The following is an 18,908-nucleotide window of genomic DNA, read 5'->3' on the forward strand; positions in this document are numbered from 1 at the left end:
ATGAAATCTCTCACATACACTCAAATGCACCAGTCCTTGCCCATATGGATCCATTTTTAAGATGATACTGAATAATTCTGACTGCGTTGTTAGCTGTTGGGATTAGAGTGAACCAGAGGGAAACCTTACTCTCAGTTAGGACATGAATAATGAAAAACACAGACTCGGAATCAAACACACACACACACACACACACTGAGAGGCTGTTTAACTAAGAGTGGGTCACAGCGCCTCCTACAGTCTCATCTACTACATCATTGACGTTCGGTTTTATGAATACGCGCCAACAATTAAATCCCAGCTGCGCCTTCAGTTTTAAGTGTGTTTGTGGATATTATCAGCAAAAACAATTTAGTACAACCCACAATATAAATTTTGAAGGGTATTACTTTTTGGGTGATCTATGTCTTTAGCAAAATGTATATGACATGCACTGAGGTAAATGACGAAATTAGCTGGCCTGGTTTGATTTTGAACATGACCAAACTGTGTGCAGCAGGTTATATGTCCTGTAGGTGATGAGATATACAAAAATAGGTCATTTTATGTAAGTTTGCTAAGTGTTGCAAGTGTAAGAATCCACATCCTTTTTTCAATCAAGTCTGATTTCTGTTCAACTGTAGCTGAGGTTACTGTACACGTGTTTTTCAGTCAAAAGATAAACGAGTACCTCCCTCCTGAAATCATTTAGCATGCATATTACGATTCTGCCAATCACTACAGACATTTTCATTGCCATTTGCCTTTTATTCGAACAGTTCTTCTAGCATCAACCACATCTCCATATTTATGTTCAACAAACTTTAAGCTTGTATCAAACTCAATCCCCCTGCATTACAGACTGCAAGTTAAACATGCCCAAAGTCATATAAGACGCTCAATAGCGAAACTCTGTTTCTTGCTTGCAGTTACCGATTTTCTGGTTTCTGGAATACTGAAAAAACAGTAATTTTATAAGACCGAAAAGAAAGAGCCACATAATATATAATGAGACATTTACAGGCAATTTAAAGCAAAACCACCTATTGTGCGGTTTTAAATTATTAATTAATAGCTCTGATTGAAATTCTGTTTTTAAAATTCCTTTTGTATACAATTGTGTTGCAGAGAAAGATTTAGGGTGTGCACAGGTGTGTTGATGGGACATGGCTGCAGGCTCAGTGAAATAGGGGTAATAGCAAATATTACATCACGTTCAGAGACGGGTGTAGCTGATCTGGTTTGTGCACTAACAGCACGTCTGGAATGCACATTTGCATACAACCCCTTCTTATGCCACAAACTGAAGATATGCAAATTATGCCCTGTGACACAAATCACACCCTCCCATTTTTTTTCCCCCACCGTAGATGAAAGAAAAACAATGGTGATGTTTTACAGCATTTTATTGTACAGTTTACATATTAGTTTGTACACAAGTTTTTAAAAAACAAAAAGAGATGTCCTGATCTGGTGAGTGGGGGAAAAAAACAAAACAAGCAAAAACTGATGGTTTTTAAATTACCAAATGGTTGTAGTGGCTGCGTAAACTTGTATGGGGGTAAAAAAAACAAAAAACTTGAAATGGAGGTTTTAATAAAGAAAAAAGGGATTGGGGTGTTGATGGTCAGAGTTTGGTCCAAGTCCAATGGCTTAAGATTCAGTGACAGGCTTCAGGGTCGGAGTCCAGAGGTCATGCAGGTTTAGGTGCGGGTGTATTTGCCCCAGATGTGCAGCATGAATACAGATGCGATAAAGAGCAGACTCATCACCAAAACTGGAACCGGACCACTGTAACAAGAGAGAACCAGGAATAGATGCAATTACTGCCAAATCATTATTATGAACATTAAAAATGCCATTATGAACATTAAAAAACAAAAACAGTAGGACAGAGGGATCCCTAGTGGAGGACAGACCGACTAAATTCAGTAACTATTTCTCAAATTTCATTTTCAATATGAGGGGGATTAAAAAAAAAACAGTTCAGCACAAATTTCCTCCCAGTGGGCCAATCGGGACTGCTCGTCTTGATCATGTGATAGAAGACGAGTTAATTAGGATTCTAAACGCTGGCGAGTCGGATACTGTTAACGAGCTAGTCGGAAAATGTGGGGCTTTATTAAAGCAGGAACTGACCATCCCTTGGGTCGCTAGGCAGCTGCGTAACCATGCCGACTGAAGGCCCACCCCTCAGGTTTTAATTGATGTGACCTTTTCTGAGGGAACTTTAATTAAGCTCAAAACACAGACACACACACAAAACCTAAAAAGTGAAAAATACTTCACACACAACTCCACACAGATTTTCCTACTCTAAGAGACTCTTGACTGTAAATACGGCCACTGTAGACTCCCTCAAATCCATTCTGACATGCTCGGCTTATTTGTACGTATGGAATGAACAGATGTAACATTACCGATCTAGAACAGCGCTTTAAAAACAAAAAAAAGGAAGACACTATTATAGAAGTTGGTTGCAGTGAGAGAATGGCATTAATTACAGCACACAAATGTACACAGCTGTAGGAGGGGAAACGGCAGGGGAGACATCAAATAAAGACGGAGGTTGAGCCCATGAGGCCAATTTCCTGTCGTTAAAATTTCATGTTTATCCTTATAAATGCTAAACCTCTCAGAACCCTCTGCTCCTCCCTTTCGTGTCACTTCCTGTTGAGCTGAGGGGATGAATTAAAAATGAGCATCTGTGTTGGTTCTTTGCACATTAAGTATCTCAAATTATAACCTTTGCTTATTTTGTCCTTAAATTAAGCAATAAAATGCAATAAAAATGTCTGACATGATTTCATAGCGAGTAGATTTTTTTCCCACACACAGCCTTTTGTTTAAAAAAAAAAAACAATGACTAGCAATAAAAAGGAAAAATAAAGACTGTATATTAGAGCATTACACATCAAAATATGATTTTATTACAAAAAAAAGCACTGAATAAAAAATCTGAAAAAGAAAACTGACCAACATCTAAAGATATGACTTAATCTAAATTGGCTGACTGTACCTGAATTTTTTTATTATTTATTTCTGCAGTCTATTTTCAAATACATGCAAATGAATAACTGAACAATAATGGTGCCTCAGCAGTAATTTTTTTTAGGAAAACCTCTGCTAAACGAATACATTTAATAAAAAATTATAATCTTATTCAAGTACATAAACTACTATTCAAAAGTTTGGGGTTGGTAAGATTTTTTTTTAAATATTAAAAAAAAAAAATGTCTTATGCTCACCAAGGCTGCATTTAAAAATAATAATATTGTGAAATATTATTCCAAGTAAAATAACTTAATACAGTTCCATTTAATTATTAGATTAAAAATAACTTTCTACTGTAAAATTTTAGAATGCAATTTATTCCTCTGATGGCAAAGGTGAATGATTTTTCAGAATAACTGAAATACACTGATTTGGTGTTGCTTAATATTTTTGTGGAAACAAGATACATTTTTTTCAGGATTTCAAGTTCAGAAGTCACTTTTTATAAATGAAATGCATCCTTGGTAAATAAAAGTATTTCTTTCAAAAAAACAAACAAAAACAAAAAAACAGTAAGACAGTAGTGTAACAATTTTTCTTAGATTTTTAGAATATTTTGTTCTATCTCTGAGTGAAAAGCATTTTAAACCATTCTGTATTGTGTGTGAATATGAATACTCACACTTTAAGTCCTGGTGAGTCCTCAGTGTAAAAGCGCCACATCCCTCCTGTGCCAGCGGATGCTGTGGATCGGCCTCCGCTGCGTGCACCGCTGCTAGGGGCTTTCCTGAGCAAATCAACAAAAAATATATCTGCTTAAATATACAGGACAAATCAAAATGTCAGATATTACCAAACACTCACTATCAGCACAGCTAAATCAATGAAATCAAACCCTGATGACGTCAAATTTGCAGGACAAAACACTGATTAGTGCCTCATCAGTCAACTTCTGACTTATCTAAATGAACAATATCTTTCAGGCCTGCTGATCAAATCACAGAAACACAAAGAAAGCTCTTTGATCCAGCTTGATGGTGTATTAAGGCCCAAACAAAACTCTTGCGAGGTCCTTCCTTACCTCTGTCGGGCTGAGGTGCCGGCGGTGCGGGGGGCCACTGTCTTACTGGGGGAACGGCTGGAGGCACCAACATTTGTCGCACTAGCTGCGGGTCCAGGCTGAATAGAGGGACGAATAGAGGGCGTAGTAAACCAAGTGCACAGTAATTGATCTAATAGTTTTTCTGCATCAACAAAAAAAATTGTACGTCCATCTCTAAGATATAACATACTACAAGAAGAACAATAAGTTAATAATGTTATAGCAAACACCTTAGCTAATATGTTCCACCAATATAACGTTACCATATATTAAGTATCTATAAATAACTCGAATGCAAGCACAATACATTCTCATTAAAAGCCTCTAGAAAAGATATAGATCAATAGATGTTCAAACCTATATAACAGTCAAATAATGGCACATAGGCTATATATTATAAGGTAGTATTCAGACTAAGACAGCGAGTCAGATTTAGACTGTAGAGCTGGTGTGGGGGTCTAACTTAAAAGAGCCACGTCTCCCATACAACTGCGGTGATTGCAGCTAGTGAGCGAATGAACCCTACAAACTTTATACATCTACTAGCATATAACTAAATACTATTCAAAACAGCAATTCCAGGAGTTGAAACTCAAATCTAAGTAGCTGCTAAGCAAGTAAATGGCAGAACTAAGTTAACTAACGTATTCCAATAACGGTAACGTTACGTTACTACCGAGCATGACTGGCTACCACATAGCAATCCAGATATAACTGTAAATACGCGCAAAATACTTACTATAAAGCTCCCCAACCACGAAAAACTGCATTGAGAAACTTACCATTTTGTTCAATAGTATATGTTTCAGGAGTCTGCGGGGAAAAGAATGAATCTAGATGACTGCCTCTGTAACTGAACTCCAGCCGATCCAGACCACTACAAGAGAAAGCCTATTGATGACGTTTCACTGAGAAGGCCACGACAGCTACAGAAAGGACCCACGTAGGAGCAAGCTGAGTGCCTGACTGGAACTGTGATCCTACGCGTTACTTTTTAACACCTTTAGGATGGTTTCTGAACCTAGATTTGACATACAACCTCAAAACAGGTAATAATAAAAACGAATAATTTCAGTAAAAGTAGCTTAGCTTCAGAATTTCATTTGGGAAACTCAAAGGCAGTTCAATGGAGTGCAGTGACGTGTCATGTGCGATGGATGATGTGTACAGAGTAGGGCAGACATTTTGGCTCAATCAGGGAGCCGGTTTCACGAAATCGCGAGCTGTGAGCCAGCTGAGTGTCAGTAATCGTAAGAGTACAGGTGAGTGTGTTCTCCTCACGATTTAAAAAAAAAAAACATATTGTCTGGTTGTTAACTAACACTGTAAGCACAATTTGAGTTTGTGTAAACAAAATATGACATTATATATGATGTTACAGTGTTACTACTTAATATGTAGCAGGGTAACACAGTTACTGAGTCTAGATTGATATTTTACTAAATATATGACATTGAGAATGAATATTGATGTTTTTTTTTCAGCTCTGAGCTGAGGTGCCCCGCGTGTTTATAGATACCTGCAGACATTTAATGTTGCAGGACCAGGCCCGGATTGGCTAATCGGGAGCACCGGGAGGATTCCAGGTGGGCCGGTCTGTTTTTTGGCCGCGAGGGCCGCGGTGTTGTCATGCCACTGGGGTTGAAATATGGATGCTGTCCACTGATCTATAATAGATATTATATATAGATCAGTGATGCTGTCCCTAGACTGCCTGCACTCATAGCAACCCCGCTCTTTTTATTTATAATTTTCTCGCAGCCCATATTATTATTTTCACCAGACCATATCAATAACAAATTCTCAAATTACAAATCCAAGCACCAGAAGCAGCCCACACTCTCTATAAGTTTTCTTTAATTGAAAAATATGCATTTTCATTCATTCAAAGGCTATATGGTTGCAATTATTTTTTTAGTTCAAAACTTTAAATGCCATGGTTTAAAATTCTTTATTGACTTACGTTTCATAGACATAGAAGAGGAAAAGATGTTATTGGTTTAATTCTGAATTCACGAGTGCTTTGAAGACGCTGTGTCAATGAAACAGCGGTGCACTGTGTTATCGTGGGCACTTCAAGATAGGTTAATAAATCTAGATACCTTATTATCTGAATTGTTTGGATTTTTAGTAAGCACATTAACTTAACTTCCACTGACCAGTTACATTTTACAACACTGCATGTTTGCTGTGGGTCTGAGCAAAATCAGGGCTGAATAGAAATGCAAGTTCACTCTCTGACAGTAGGTGGCGCTTATGGGACAGAAGGAATACTGTGGTAACCATGGTTACTGCTGTACACAAACTTTCTTTTTCTGACATTTCTGACATTGATGGACAAGAAAGGAAGTCACAACAGTATTTAAATGTTTTCAAACAGATATTCAGTATTGTATTCACTTCGGCGTTTATCAAACAACACCAAATACTTTTGTTTACCCTTGTACATTTTTGGATTTTAATCTGGACTAAAACATGCCAGATTATTTTTCTATTATTAATAATAATAATAATACTAATAATATCCTCTATTGTAATTTTTATAAACCACTGGCAGGTGTTTTTGCTTTATTAAAGCAGCAATCTCACTAAATTTTGATACATTTCTCTGAAAGCGATGGTTGAACTTTTACATTTTTTAAAGTTTACTTGATAAGTAAATATATCCTCATATTAAAGATAATATTAAAGATAATTAAAGATAATTATACTAAGACCATCTGGTAAAACCTTACAGTTAGGTGTCAGTGTAGGATGTATATACTGGTTAGGTTAAATGGTAGGGAGTGGTAGGGAATAAATAGTAATGTGATGTCATACTTTTAAAAAGAGTTTTCAGTGAAGTTTCGAAATTCTTTGGTTGAGGAAACATGACAATATACAGTTAAAATGTTTCACATTTTCGCGCTTGGGCGAGTAATTTGCAGACTGATTTCCTAAATGCACGTGAAATCACCAACATGCCAACAAACCAATGAGAACACAGAACAATAATGACAATTCATAGCAAGAGAGCGCAGACGCCAAAGCTGATGTGGATCCACTCATCTGAATCCCTCTGGAACTGTCTCAGATTTGCAGAAAATTGCAGTTGTTTGGCAAATAAATAATTTACAGACCGTTTCATATGCATTCCCAACATTTTAATTATGCAATTTCAATGTTACACCTCAAATGACAAGGGACTGTTCATATTTAGCCTCAGATGGCTTCAGTATGCATAGTATTTAGATAATATAGCTAATTTAATGCTATAATAAACACAAATGTGACCCTGGACCACAAAATGTATTATATTTGTATATTTGTACAATACATTGTATGGGTCAAAATTATAGATTTTTCTTTTATGCCAAAAATCATTAGGATATTATGTAAAGATCATGTTCCATGAAGATATTTTGTACATTTCCTACTGTAAATATATCAAAACTTAATTTTTGATTAGTAATATGCATTGCTAAGAACTTCATTTGGACAACTTTAAAGTTGATTTTCTTTATATATTAAAATATTTAGATTTTTTTGCACCCTCAGATTCCAGATTTTCAAATAGTCGTATCTCGGTCAAATATTGTCCTATCATAACAAACCATACATCAATGGAAAGCTTATTTATTCAAAAATTTAAAAAAATTGACCCTTATGACTGGTTTTGTGGTCCAGGGTCACATATGTATGTATGAATGTAATAGAGCTTATGATAGATTGTGACCCAGTGACATGAACAGAGACGTGTGCACGCTGGCCTGTTGTAACAACACAGTGGCATGAAATACTTGATTAATTTTATGTAATTGTAAAAAATCATAAAGTTCTCTGTTAGGAGCTTATTTATAACCAGTGGTATAAAAAAACAATAGATGTCTAAGAAGTGTCTTCATCTAGATAGCTAAGTAAACACAAGTATGTGTGTGACAGATTACTAGGATTTCTATACAGCAGCAACTGGAAAGTCTAGTTGCTTTGTCTTGAGTTTAAAAATAAGGTGTAATGTTCAATTGACCTGCTTTTGACTCTACAGGTTCTGGTCGGGACAGGATGGTTCGGGTGGTGTTCCTGCACCCTGATCTGGGTATTGGTGGAGCTGAGCGTCTGGTGGTGGATGCAGCTGTAGCTCTGTGCTCTCGTGGATGCAGCGTTCAGATCTGGACGGCACACTATGATCCCCAGCACTGCTTTTCTGAGACGCTCTCACCTGACCTGCCTGTGGTGTGTGTGGGCGACTGGCTGCCCACCAGCGTGTTCGGTTATTTCCACGCTCTCTGTGCATATCTGCGCATGATCTATGTAACTCTCTATCTTGTGCTCTTTAGTGGGGAGGAGTTCGATGTTGTCTTCTGTGATCAGGTAACTACTAATGCTACTAGCACTAGCTACTAATTATCAGGGTTATTTTTTGGTATTAAAGTATTTATTCATATTTTGTATTATCTATTATTTTTATATTTTCAGTATAAAATTTAATTTAAATTTTTAAATGTAGGTTTTTTTTTTTTTACATGCTTTTGTCTTTTTATTTGTTTTTCATATTTCTATTTAGCTTTAATTTATTTTTATTTAGTAATTTTTTTTTAATGTTTTAGTAATTTTTGGTACTTAAACTTCTTTATTTCAGGTAGTTGCCACAGCAACATTTCATCCAATATTTTATTTTATTTCAGCCTAACAACACTTCTCTTTTTCCAGTGGTGGACTTTAATAAAGCACTGAGAATCATTGGCAAGCATATTATCAAAATTTTGCTCCACTAATGTTCATTGTTAATTTGAACTGAAGGAGATCGCTACAATGCTTCAGAGAAGGTCTAGAAGATATCTAGACCTTCTCTGAAGCATTGTAGCGATCGATCTCCGATGTATGAAAGAATCATTATTTTGATGAACTGAATAGGTTTACAAACTTGAAATGATTTTATTATGTGAGAAGAACGAGATAAGTAATGCATTTTAAATTTACATTTATGCATTTGGTAGATGCTTTTATCCAAAGCAACGCTGAATTGCGAGTGTTAATATTTTTCAATTTATGCATTCCCTGTCAATCAAAACCATAACCTTGGTGTTGCTAGCACCATGCTGTACAGTTTGAGCTACAGAAAAGCCATCAAGAGATATAATATATGACCAGACTATAAAAGATGCCATAGACATTGGTCAAAACAACAGTTTATTAGACCGCACAATGCTGTGATTGACCAGTCAGAATCAAGAGAATCGTTCTCCTCACAACCACAAGGGTTCATTTTGTTTGCTCATCTCCCCCTTCTTTCAGGTTTCAGCATGTATTCCCTTTTTGCGTTTGGCACGCCACAGAAAGAAAGTCCTATTCTACTGTCATTTTCCTGACCAACTACTGACTCAGCGTCACTCGACTCTGAAGCGCATATATCGAGGCCCCATCGACTGGTTCGAGGAACTGACCACAGGCATGGCCGACCGCATTTTGGTCAACAGCCAGTTCACTGCAGGAGTCTTCAAACAGACGTTCCCCAAACTGGCTGAGATTCAAACCGACGTTCTTTATCCCTCTCTGAACTCGTCAGCTTTCGATGTTGAAGTAGAGGGCCTCAGCGGACTGCTCCCTGAGGGGCGGAGCCTCACCTTTCTGTCAATCAACCGCTATGAACGCAAAAAGAACCTGCCATTGGCGCTACAAGCGTTAGCGGCCCTGAAAGAGCGTCTGTCCGCAGGGGAATGGGAGCGCGTGCACCTCGTGATGGCGGGGGGTTACGACGAGCGCGTGGTTGAGAATGTAGAGCACTACGAAGAGTTGCGCTCACTAGCGTCCTCTCTAGGCCTGGAGGACCAAGTCACCTTCCTGCGCTCCTTCTCAGACAAACAAAAACTGTCTTTGCTGCACAGCAGCACTTGTGTACTGTACACTCCAAGCAATGAACATTTTGGCATCGTACCCATTGAGGCCATGTACTCACATTGCCCAGTTATTGCTGTCAACTCAGGTGGACCGCTAGAGTCTGTGGCCCATGGCGAAACAGGCTTCCTTTGCAAACCTACCCCTGAGTGCTTCTCCGAAGCCATGCAGAAGTTTGTTATGGACCCTAAACTCAAGCAGCGTATGGGACTGGCTGGAAGAGAGCGGGTACAGCAGCGCTTCTCGCTGCAGGCCTTCACCGAGCAGCTCTACAGTCACATCATCAACCTTACCCAATAACCAATTATGACATCATAAAGGCCATTCTGCTTCAGATCAGCACACATCGGAAGCATTCTGCCAGTCCGGTTGCCATGGTGGGACTAATGAAAGTATGTCATCTCTAATGAAAGAAAAGAGCAGTGGGAGTTAACATGGCTTAAAAGTTCAATACAAGCCTTGAAGAATGTGGAGCACTCGTCTGACCGAGAGGTTAATGAATGATCGTACACCAGCCACATTGATCAAGCGTATCACGGCATGGCCTGAGTCCTTATATGTGTGTATTTTTTATGCCAAAGGCCTATTAGAGAGTTTCTCAGGCAGAAATCGATAGAGAAGTTTTCTATGCCCTGCTCTGTTCACCAGTGTCTCTGCTTTTGTTTAGTGATGACAATGGAGGGTGTTAAGAGTTATTAAAGTCTCAAACTAAAGATGTTTGTTTGAGTAGAAAAAGAAAACAAGTTTTCCTAGGACACTGAAGGTCATATGCTGTATTGGGTTTGAGGTTGTTACTGACTGTGTATCTCCTCATGCTACAGAAAGAAAGTCCTATTCTACTGTCATTTTCCTGACCAACTACTGACTCAGCGTCACTCGACTCTGAAGCGCATATATCGAGGCCCCATCGACTGGTTCGAGGAACTGACCACAGGCATGGCCGACCGCATTTTGGTCAACAGCCAGTTCACTGCAGGAGTCTTCAAACAGACGTTCCCCAAACTGGCTGAGATTCAAACCGACGTTCTTTATCCCTCTCTGAACTCGTCAGCTTTCGATGTTGAAGTAGAGGGCCTCAGCGGACTGCTCCCTGAGGGGCGGAGCCTCACCTTTCTGTCAATCAACCGCTATGAACGCAAAAAGAACCTGCCATTGGCGCTACAAGCGTTAGCGGCCCTGAAAGAGCGTCTGTCCGCAGGGGAATGGGAGCGCGTGCACCTCGTGATGGCGGGGGGTTACGACGAGCGCGTGGTTGAGAATGTAGAGCACTACGAAGAGTTGCGCTCACTAGCGTCCTCTCTAGGCCTGGAGGACCAAGTCACCTTCCTGCGCTCCTTCTCAGACAAACAAAAACTGTCTTTGCTGCACAGCAGCACTTGTGTACTGTACACTCCAAGCAATGAACATTTTGGCATCGTACCCATTGAGGCCATGTACTCACATTGCCCAGTTATTGCTGTCAACTCAGGTGGACCGCTAGAGTCTGTGGCCCATGGCGAAACAGGCTTCCTTTGCAAACCTACCCCTGAGTGCTTCTCCGAAGCCATGCAGAAGTTTGTTATGGACCCTAAACTCAAGCAGCGTATGGGACTGGCTGGAAGAGAGCGGGTACAGCAGCGCTTCTCGCTGCAGGCCTTCACCGAGCAGCTCTACAGTCACATCATCAACCTTACCCAATAACCAATTATGACATCATAAAGGCCATTCTGCTTCAGATCAGCACACATCGGAAGCATTCTGCCAGTCCGGTTGCCATGGTGGGACTAATGAAAGTATGTCATCTCTAATGAAAGAAAAGAGCAGTGGGAGTTAACATGGCTTAAGAGTTCAATGCAAGCCTTGAAGAATGTGGAGCACCCATCCGACCGAGAGGTTAATGAATTATTGCGCGCCAGCCACATTGATCAAGCGTGTCACGGCGAGGCCTGAGGACCATATATGTGTATATTTTTTTTTATGCCAAAGGCCTATTAGAGAGTTCCTCGGGCAGAAATCGATAGAGAAGTTTTCTGTGCCCTGCTCTGTTTGCCAGTGTCTCTGCTTTTGTTTAGTGATGACAATGGAGGGTGTTAAGAGTTATTAAAGTCTCAAACTAAAGATGTTTGTTTGAGTAGAAAAAGAAAACAAGTTTTCCTAGGACACTGAAGGTCATATGCTGTATTGGGTTTGAGGTTGTTACTGACTGTGTATCTCCTCATGCTATTGATACGAGACCAAAGCCCTGATTAAATGAGATGCTGCTTCGTGCCTGTGTTGTTTGTCTTTGTCTCTTGGAGCTTTTATTTTTGGATATATTGGATATAGGCTGACCTGATAGAACAGTGGCCTGTTTACATTTCCAGAATTAAGAACAGATCACTGTTGTGTTAACATTTCTATTTTAATTTCATTTGACAACCCGTTTTATACTTTGGCTTTGAGCGGAATTTCCCAAAACACCAGTTATAAACCAATTACTGAGTCCTATTCTAACCAAAACTGGCCCGCCAGCAATAATATCTGGCCCGCGCCCGCAGCCAGATTATTTTGATAGCGGCTGGTTCTGAAATTGATCTGTCATGACAGCAACAGTTACTCACAATCGGAGTATGTGAGCGGAGCGCGGAGTGGAGCGGTGTGATTTTGACTGGAGCGAGGAGCGGATTTTTTAAAAGTCGGAGCGTGGTTTTCACTTGCTCCACCACCGCTCCATCACGAGTACAATTCATGCCAACAGCCCGTAATATGACTGCATATTTGGCAAGAAATCACATGTTAAACATATTTAGCTAGCTTGATAGAGAAGGATCTCAAATCAGAAAGAATGTGAGGCTATGATGACGACAATGGACATGAGCGGGAAGTTATAGTTCTCAAGGAATTTGTTTGTTCCTTCTAGATACTGAATATTTTCAGCTGAAAGCATGATTTAAACAAGTACTACAACACTTATTCACACGCAACCGCTCTCTCAATAATACATTCAAACAAATGTAATCTTACAGTGCTAGGCCTACTTCATCTGTATCCGATTTCGAATGAGCAGAAATCTGTAAGAAATGCATCGATCCGTAGGTAAAATAACTGACGAAAACGTACTGTTATTTTCATTACAAACAAAATTCGCACTGCAAAAAGCAGCAATTATAGCCTACCTTCTAATGCTGACTAACCATGTTATTAGCTTGTCGTAGGAAAAATGTTTGAACACTATTGTTCCAATAAGCCACTTTGAAACTCTGCTGTTATTTTATTCATTTTACTTTTTAATATACGTTATGAACAGAACTGTGATATTTCAAACATACTGAAATACTTTAGCCGCAGAGCGGTTTTTTCTGCGAGGAATGGAGCGGGAAATGGTGAACCCGGAGCGGAGTGATAATTAAATGCTCGGAGCGCGGAGGGGAAATTGTTGACGCTCCACTCTGCTCACATACTCTGCCGGACACCACCACACAAATGTGGCTTTTTGTTAATGACTGTCCTCCTACAGGATTTAACACAAGAGTAACAGCTCACTGCCAGTTACAAAAGACACTGTAACAGTCTGTCACAGGCAATTCTAGTTGCATTTTTTATCAATTCATTTCTTAAATTATCCTTTGACTATGTTCTGGCCCGCCATCTGCTGTAATCGTTTACTCAACCTCATGTCATTTCTAAACCGGCATGACTTTCTTTCATCTACAACGCACAAAGATATTTTGAAAAATGTTTCAACTGTTTTTGTGCATACAATGAAATCTTGAGGCCCCCTAGTTGAGAACCACAGCTTTAAACGGCCCGTCCACACATGAATCTCTCAATATCTGCGATAACCTCAGTGCACTTGGGCTCGCATGCTAAATTAATAAGGTGGGTAGGGGGGTGTTTTAAATAGGCTTTAATTCTGTATCGCAGACGGTCAGATGTATTGCCTCGCTAGCGTCACATCCGTTTTGTTGGCAGTTTGGGAGCAGTTTTTGTTGCTTTTCCTCATTAACACTCGATGCGTTAAAGATGAGGACCTTATTTTTAGCCGTGCACTGATTGGGTTTTAATCATACATAAAAAGAGGGGTTATGGGGCCAGCGAACATGTAAATCAAGTGGGCACAATAACAAGGTCAGAATGCACAACCTTCACACCTTCTCACTGTGTTAGAGCTAAAGATATTTGGATATGATTGTTGAATAGGAGAATGGAGGAAAGTTTTAGCTTTCGTAGTGCAGATGTGATGGACATGACCTGTAATTAATTGTTCTCATCAAGCCTGCACTTGAGAATACAATGAGCGAGACATATTGTGCTTCATATTGTTTGCTGCAGTCGCACATGAATTAAACTCTTGTCAATACATTTTCTCCAAACTGGCTCTGAAATGGTGCAGAAAGAGATGCAGATTTCATTCATTTATATTGACAGATATTTGCGTGAGACACATGACACTAATTTTGCAGTTGAGTATTTGCTGACCAATGGTAAATCAGCAGTTGTTTGGTGTAGAATGGTTCGAAAAAGGAAATGGGAATAATATCTTGCCCCCCTGATGCATACACACAGACAGGAATATCTCTTGACTGTTTTGTATGACATATTAGTTTACAACCATTTGTATTCATAGCCCGTCTTTTAGAGTTTTCTTATATGAAACGCTTGCAAATTATGATTTCAGATTTTACGGCTTCAATAAAATATTCCAGCACATTAGCATATATCTGGTGGGGATTATTGGTGTGCTGTGAGGGGTGGGCTTTGATTTACATTTGTGGTATAAAACAAATAAAAATCTTGCTCCGTTTTTTAAAATAGCAATCAATAACATCTCTCCGTGGCAAGTTATGATCAAAATGATAGCCTCAATAAAACCAGTTATTTATCACCAAAGATAAAGAAACATTACGTGTCAAATTTATAATATACAACGGCCCCATGGAGGAAGCTTAGAAAATGTGATTTCTGTGCAATTAAAGACTACTGGTAATTTATAACTAGTGTTATGGATATGACTTACATCAAATATAGAAGGGATCATTTTTATTCAGGTAAAAGTGGCTTTTGGTCGGTTTTATCGGTTTTTGCCTCCTTGTTTTCAGAAAACTGAATTATATATTGAAGGTTTGTTTTTGTTTTTACCTATGCACTGGCAAAATGCTTTGTTAAAAAAAAAAAAATTCACACCTTCTCACTGTGTTAGAGCTAAAGATATTTGGATATGATTGTTGAATAGGAGAATGGAGGAAAGTTTTAGCTTTCGTAGTGCAGATGTGATGGACATGACCTGTAATTAATTGTTCTCATCAAGCCTGCACTTGAGAATACAATGAGCGAGACATATTGTGCTTCATATTGTTTGCTGCAGTCGCACATGAATTAAACTCTTGTCAATACATTTTCTCCAAACTGGCTCTGAAATGGTGCAGAAAGAGATGCAGATTTCATTCATTTATATTGACAGATATTTGCGTGAGACACATGACACTAATTTTGCAGTTGAGTATTTGCTGACCAATGGTAAATCAGCAGTTGTTTGGTGTAGAATGGTTCGAAAAAGGAAATGGGAATAATATCTTGCCCCCCTGATGCATACACACAGACAGGAATATCTCTTGACTGTTTTGTATGACATATTAGTTTACAACCATTTGTATTCATAGCCCGTCTTTTAGAGTTTTCTTATATGAAACGCTTGCAAATTATGATTTCAGATTTTACGGCTTCAATAAAATATTCCAGCACATTAGCATATATCTGGTGGGGATTATTGGTGTGCTGTGAGGGGTGGGTTTTGATTTACATCTGTGGTGTAAAACAAATAAAAATCTTGCTCCGTTTTTAAAATAGCAATCAATAACGTCTCTTCGTGGCAAGTTATGAGCAAAATGATAGCCTCAATAAAACCAATTATTTATCGCTAAAGATAAAGAAATGTTACATGTCAAATTTATAATAGACAACGGCCCCATGCAGGAAGCTTAGAAAATGTAATTTCCATGCAGTTAAAGACTATTGGTATTTCATAACTAGTGTTAGAGAGTATGACTGTTATATCAAATACATCAGGGACCAATGTTATTCAGATAAAAGTGGCTTTGTGGACCATTGAAGCTTTGGATATCATCAGTTTTGGCCTCCTTGTTTTAAGAGATTTGTATTATATATTGAAAGTTTCTTTGTCCTAACCCATGTGAACTGGCAAAATGCTTTAAAAACTTACGTTCATGCTTAAAGCCAGAAAACTGTTTTGCCAATTAGGTAAGAAATAAACTTAATATCTATAATAAATATTATTGAAACAAGAAAAATACCCTTAAGAAACCTATTACAACTTTATTTCCAGATGATATATCTTGAATTAAGTCATTAAATGCAATCTTTAAATGTACTGAGATAAAAAAATAAAAAAAAGAAACAGTAAAAACAATTTGCCAAATTTTAAATAATTTTCAATTGATTTTTAATAAATTTTTTATTGTTTTAAGCAACTATCTTTTTTTTTTAGTTTTAATGCCTAAATCAAGAAAAAAAAAGCCAAATAAATAACAAAAAATAAACCTAATTCTGAAAACAAGCCTTCAGAAAATGTATCTTGTTTGACCCCATGACCCATGCAGGAAGCTTAGAAAATGTTATTTCTATGCCATTAAAGACTATTGATATTTCATATCTAGTGCTATGACAGGAGATAATTTTATTCAGGAAAACACGGCTTTGTTAAACATTGGATATCATTTGAACTATAAACGTTGACCCAAACAAGAACGCAAGACCTTTAACCAACCCCTGCAGTTTTTGCCTCCCTGTCCAGGTGTTTTGCTCTGATGTAGGAGTGCCATGTGTTTATTGAGATGGTGTGTGTGTGTGTGTGTGTGTGTGTGTGGTTTGATATAGAGAACGTGTGGTGGAGATGCTCATTGCCCTCAGTGATCCTGGCTGCTTTCCAGCCCTCAGTTGGCCCTTAATCAGCGAGCTGTCACTCAAACAGAAAGAGTGACACTGGGCATATTCACCAGTCACCTGGGACCCCCGATTAGATGCTCAGCTCCTCGGGCACAAAAACAACTCCCCTCAGAGTCAACCACACACACACTTAGCAAACCAAGCACTGCTCATGCCCATCGACTTCAACTGTCCCACTCTAGAAAGCGTTTAGCTGTATTGCGGCTGTGATTACAGTAAACGCATTTTAATTTGTGCGTTTAGATCCAGTTGTAATCAGGAGGACCGATCGCGTGACGCTGGCAGCGGTTGGCAGAGTGACAGTGATGCCAGCGAGCTCTCGGCCCAGCTGGAGATCAGCGCTCACCTGAGGAGGGGTCGCGTCAATCACCCATCCCGTCCTGCTTCCCGCGCGCCCCCCGACACCGCCTATTTACCCTCAAACAAAAGCGGCGTTCAACTTGAAAGCGCTGCGCGTGTGAGCGGGTGTGTGTCGCGATGGCAGAATAGATTGAGCTGTCAGAGCAGTTGCTCAGAGGGAAGATTAATAACCAACACAAACAATAACGTTCCCGCCATCACCATAAATATGCTAATGACCGTTATCAATACAGCAGCTAATGGAAGCGCCGGAATTACAGAGACGGCCAAGAGAGAGGGCACGAGGGTCAGCCATTTATTCACAGACTGCTCTGATAAACCCACAGCGCGGTCCCTCAATAAAAGCACCCACCCTTAAAAGCTATCAGCTCGCGAGTAAGACAACACTTCATTGTGCGAGTGTGTGTGTGTGTGTGTGTGTGTGTGTGCGCGCGCAAATGGAGAGGTAAAGGAATATGCGTGCCAAGGATTTAATTAAGAGTCAACAGGGTGAGCTGAGCTGTTGGGTAGGGAGGGAGAAACTCAGTTGTTGAGATAATGACATTGTGGACCACTGATGTATTAGTAATCGGGCATCTGTTTATATGTAACTCCAAGAGAGATAACATCTATAGGCCTACAACAAAATAATTTTCTTGGTCTGTATTTTTAGGCTCTCCCATGACACAGAGGTTTTGGAGAATGGATGTAGCTATTTTTGTCGTGTTTTTCAGTAATATATATATGAAATATATATTAAAATAAACTGAGAAGCATATTTAGGCTTGTTTTCTAGAAATGTAGTTATACATACATGTGTGTGTGTGTGTGTGTGTATAATGACATGGGTATGACATAGGTATTACAACGTGAAGGTGATTTATGAGGACACTGTCAGTGTTCCCGTCATTCAAAAGGCTTAAAAATCATTCAGAAGGTTTTTTTTTTTTTTTTTTAACCTAAACATGCACAATGTTTCCTGTGAGGGGTAGGTTTAGGTGTAGGGTTGGTGTAGGGCCATAGAAAATACAGTTTGTACAGTATAAAAACCATTACGCCTATGGAGAGTCACCGTAAACCATGTGTGTGTATCTAAATACATTGAGAATTATGCTTAAAACCATTGAAAATAATTTGCCAATGGTAAATGATGTCCAGTAAAGCATTGGCAAAGATTTAAAAAAACATTTTTTTTTTTTTATGTTTAATGTTTTTTTATTTGTTTTAATGCTTAAAATAAGAACAAAATGTCAAATAAATAACCAAACTTTGCTATTAATTTTGAAGAAGTGTTAAGAAATTTAGCTTCTCAAGTACATTTTGTTCTACATGTTATTATTATTATTATTTATTTATTTATTTATTTCAGAAAACGAGACAAAAATCTGGTTAAGAAAATGATTTTTTGCAGTCATCAAGCTGTACATATGCATCTTTGTTGATTTCTTTCTCTAACACTTTGTAAAAGGGTGACTTGGCCATCCCCAGAGCTTTAGGGTGATGTTGTTAACTGAGGGTGTGTTTAGTGAATGTGTAGAAGCGTTTCATTGGAAGCATAATTCAGGATAATAAGGTCATTGGGGACTATTCAAGCAGCGAAGGATTACACTGGCATAACACTTGATGAACATGGGCTAAGCGATAGAGTGATCTTACAAATTACATTATTGAATATTCACAGTATTTAAAATTTTTTCCC

The 18,908-nt window shown here is 38.8% G+C and overlaps 3 protein-coding genes across 4 annotated transcripts; 2 read left to right on the top strand and 1 right to left on the bottom strand.

Annotated features, from left to right (window-relative positions):
- Window positions 1-1,491: 1,491 nt before the first annotated feature.
- LOC107706198 (protein transport protein Sec61 subunit beta-like) lies at window positions 1,492-4,971 on the bottom strand. The gene is made up of 4 exons (XM_016509820.1): window positions 4,858-4,971; window positions 4,055-4,152; window positions 3,656-3,760; window positions 1,492-1,770 (listed from the first exon to the last, which is right to left on the bottom strand). Exons 1-4 carry the CDS (start codon window positions 4,858-4,860, stop codon window positions 1,683-1,685), a joined length of 294 nt encoding a protein of 97 aa, XP_016365306.1. The 5' UTR covers window positions 4,861-4,971; the 3' UTR covers window positions 1,492-1,682.
- A 121-nt stretch (window positions 4,972-5,092) lies between these two features.
- LOC107706186 (alpha-1,3/1,6-mannosyltransferase ALG2-like) lies at window positions 5,093-10,689 on the top strand. 2 transcript variants are annotated; one of them, XM_016509807.1, is made up of 4 exons: window positions 5,093-5,337; window positions 5,560-5,661; window positions 8,100-8,425; window positions 9,350-10,689. In XM_016509807.1, the coding sequence occupies exons 3-4, from the start codon at window positions 8,117-8,119 to the stop codon at window positions 10,247-10,249; spliced, it is 1,209 nt and encodes a 402-aa protein (XP_016365293.1). In that variant the 5' UTR covers window positions 5,093-5,337; window positions 5,560-5,661; window positions 8,100-8,116; the 3' UTR covers window positions 10,250-10,689. The 2 variants fall into 2 exon arrangements, with proteins under 2 accessions (XP_016365293.1, XP_016365284.1); XM_016509798.1 differs by lacking the exon at window positions 5,560-5,661.
- Window positions 10,416-12,192, top strand: LOC107706481 (alpha-1,3/1,6-mannosyltransferase ALG2-like). Its single transcript, XM_016510204.1, has 2 exons — window positions 10,416-10,441; window positions 10,771-12,192. Exons 1-2 carry the CDS (start codon window positions 10,416-10,418, stop codon window positions 11,627-11,629), a joined length of 885 nt encoding a protein of 294 aa, XP_016365690.1. The 3' UTR covers window positions 11,630-12,192.
- The last annotated feature ends 6,716 nt before the right edge of the window (window positions 12,193-18,908 follow it).

The sequence above is a fragment of the Sinocyclocheilus rhinocerous genome, unplaced genomic scaffold (assembly GCF_001515625.1).
Source record: "Sinocyclocheilus rhinocerous isolate Xijiao unplaced genomic scaffold, SAMN03320098_v1.1 scaffold1333, whole genome shotgun sequence".
Taxonomy (NCBI): Eukaryota; Metazoa; Chordata; class Actinopteri; order Cypriniformes; family Cyprinidae; genus Sinocyclocheilus; species Sinocyclocheilus rhinocerous.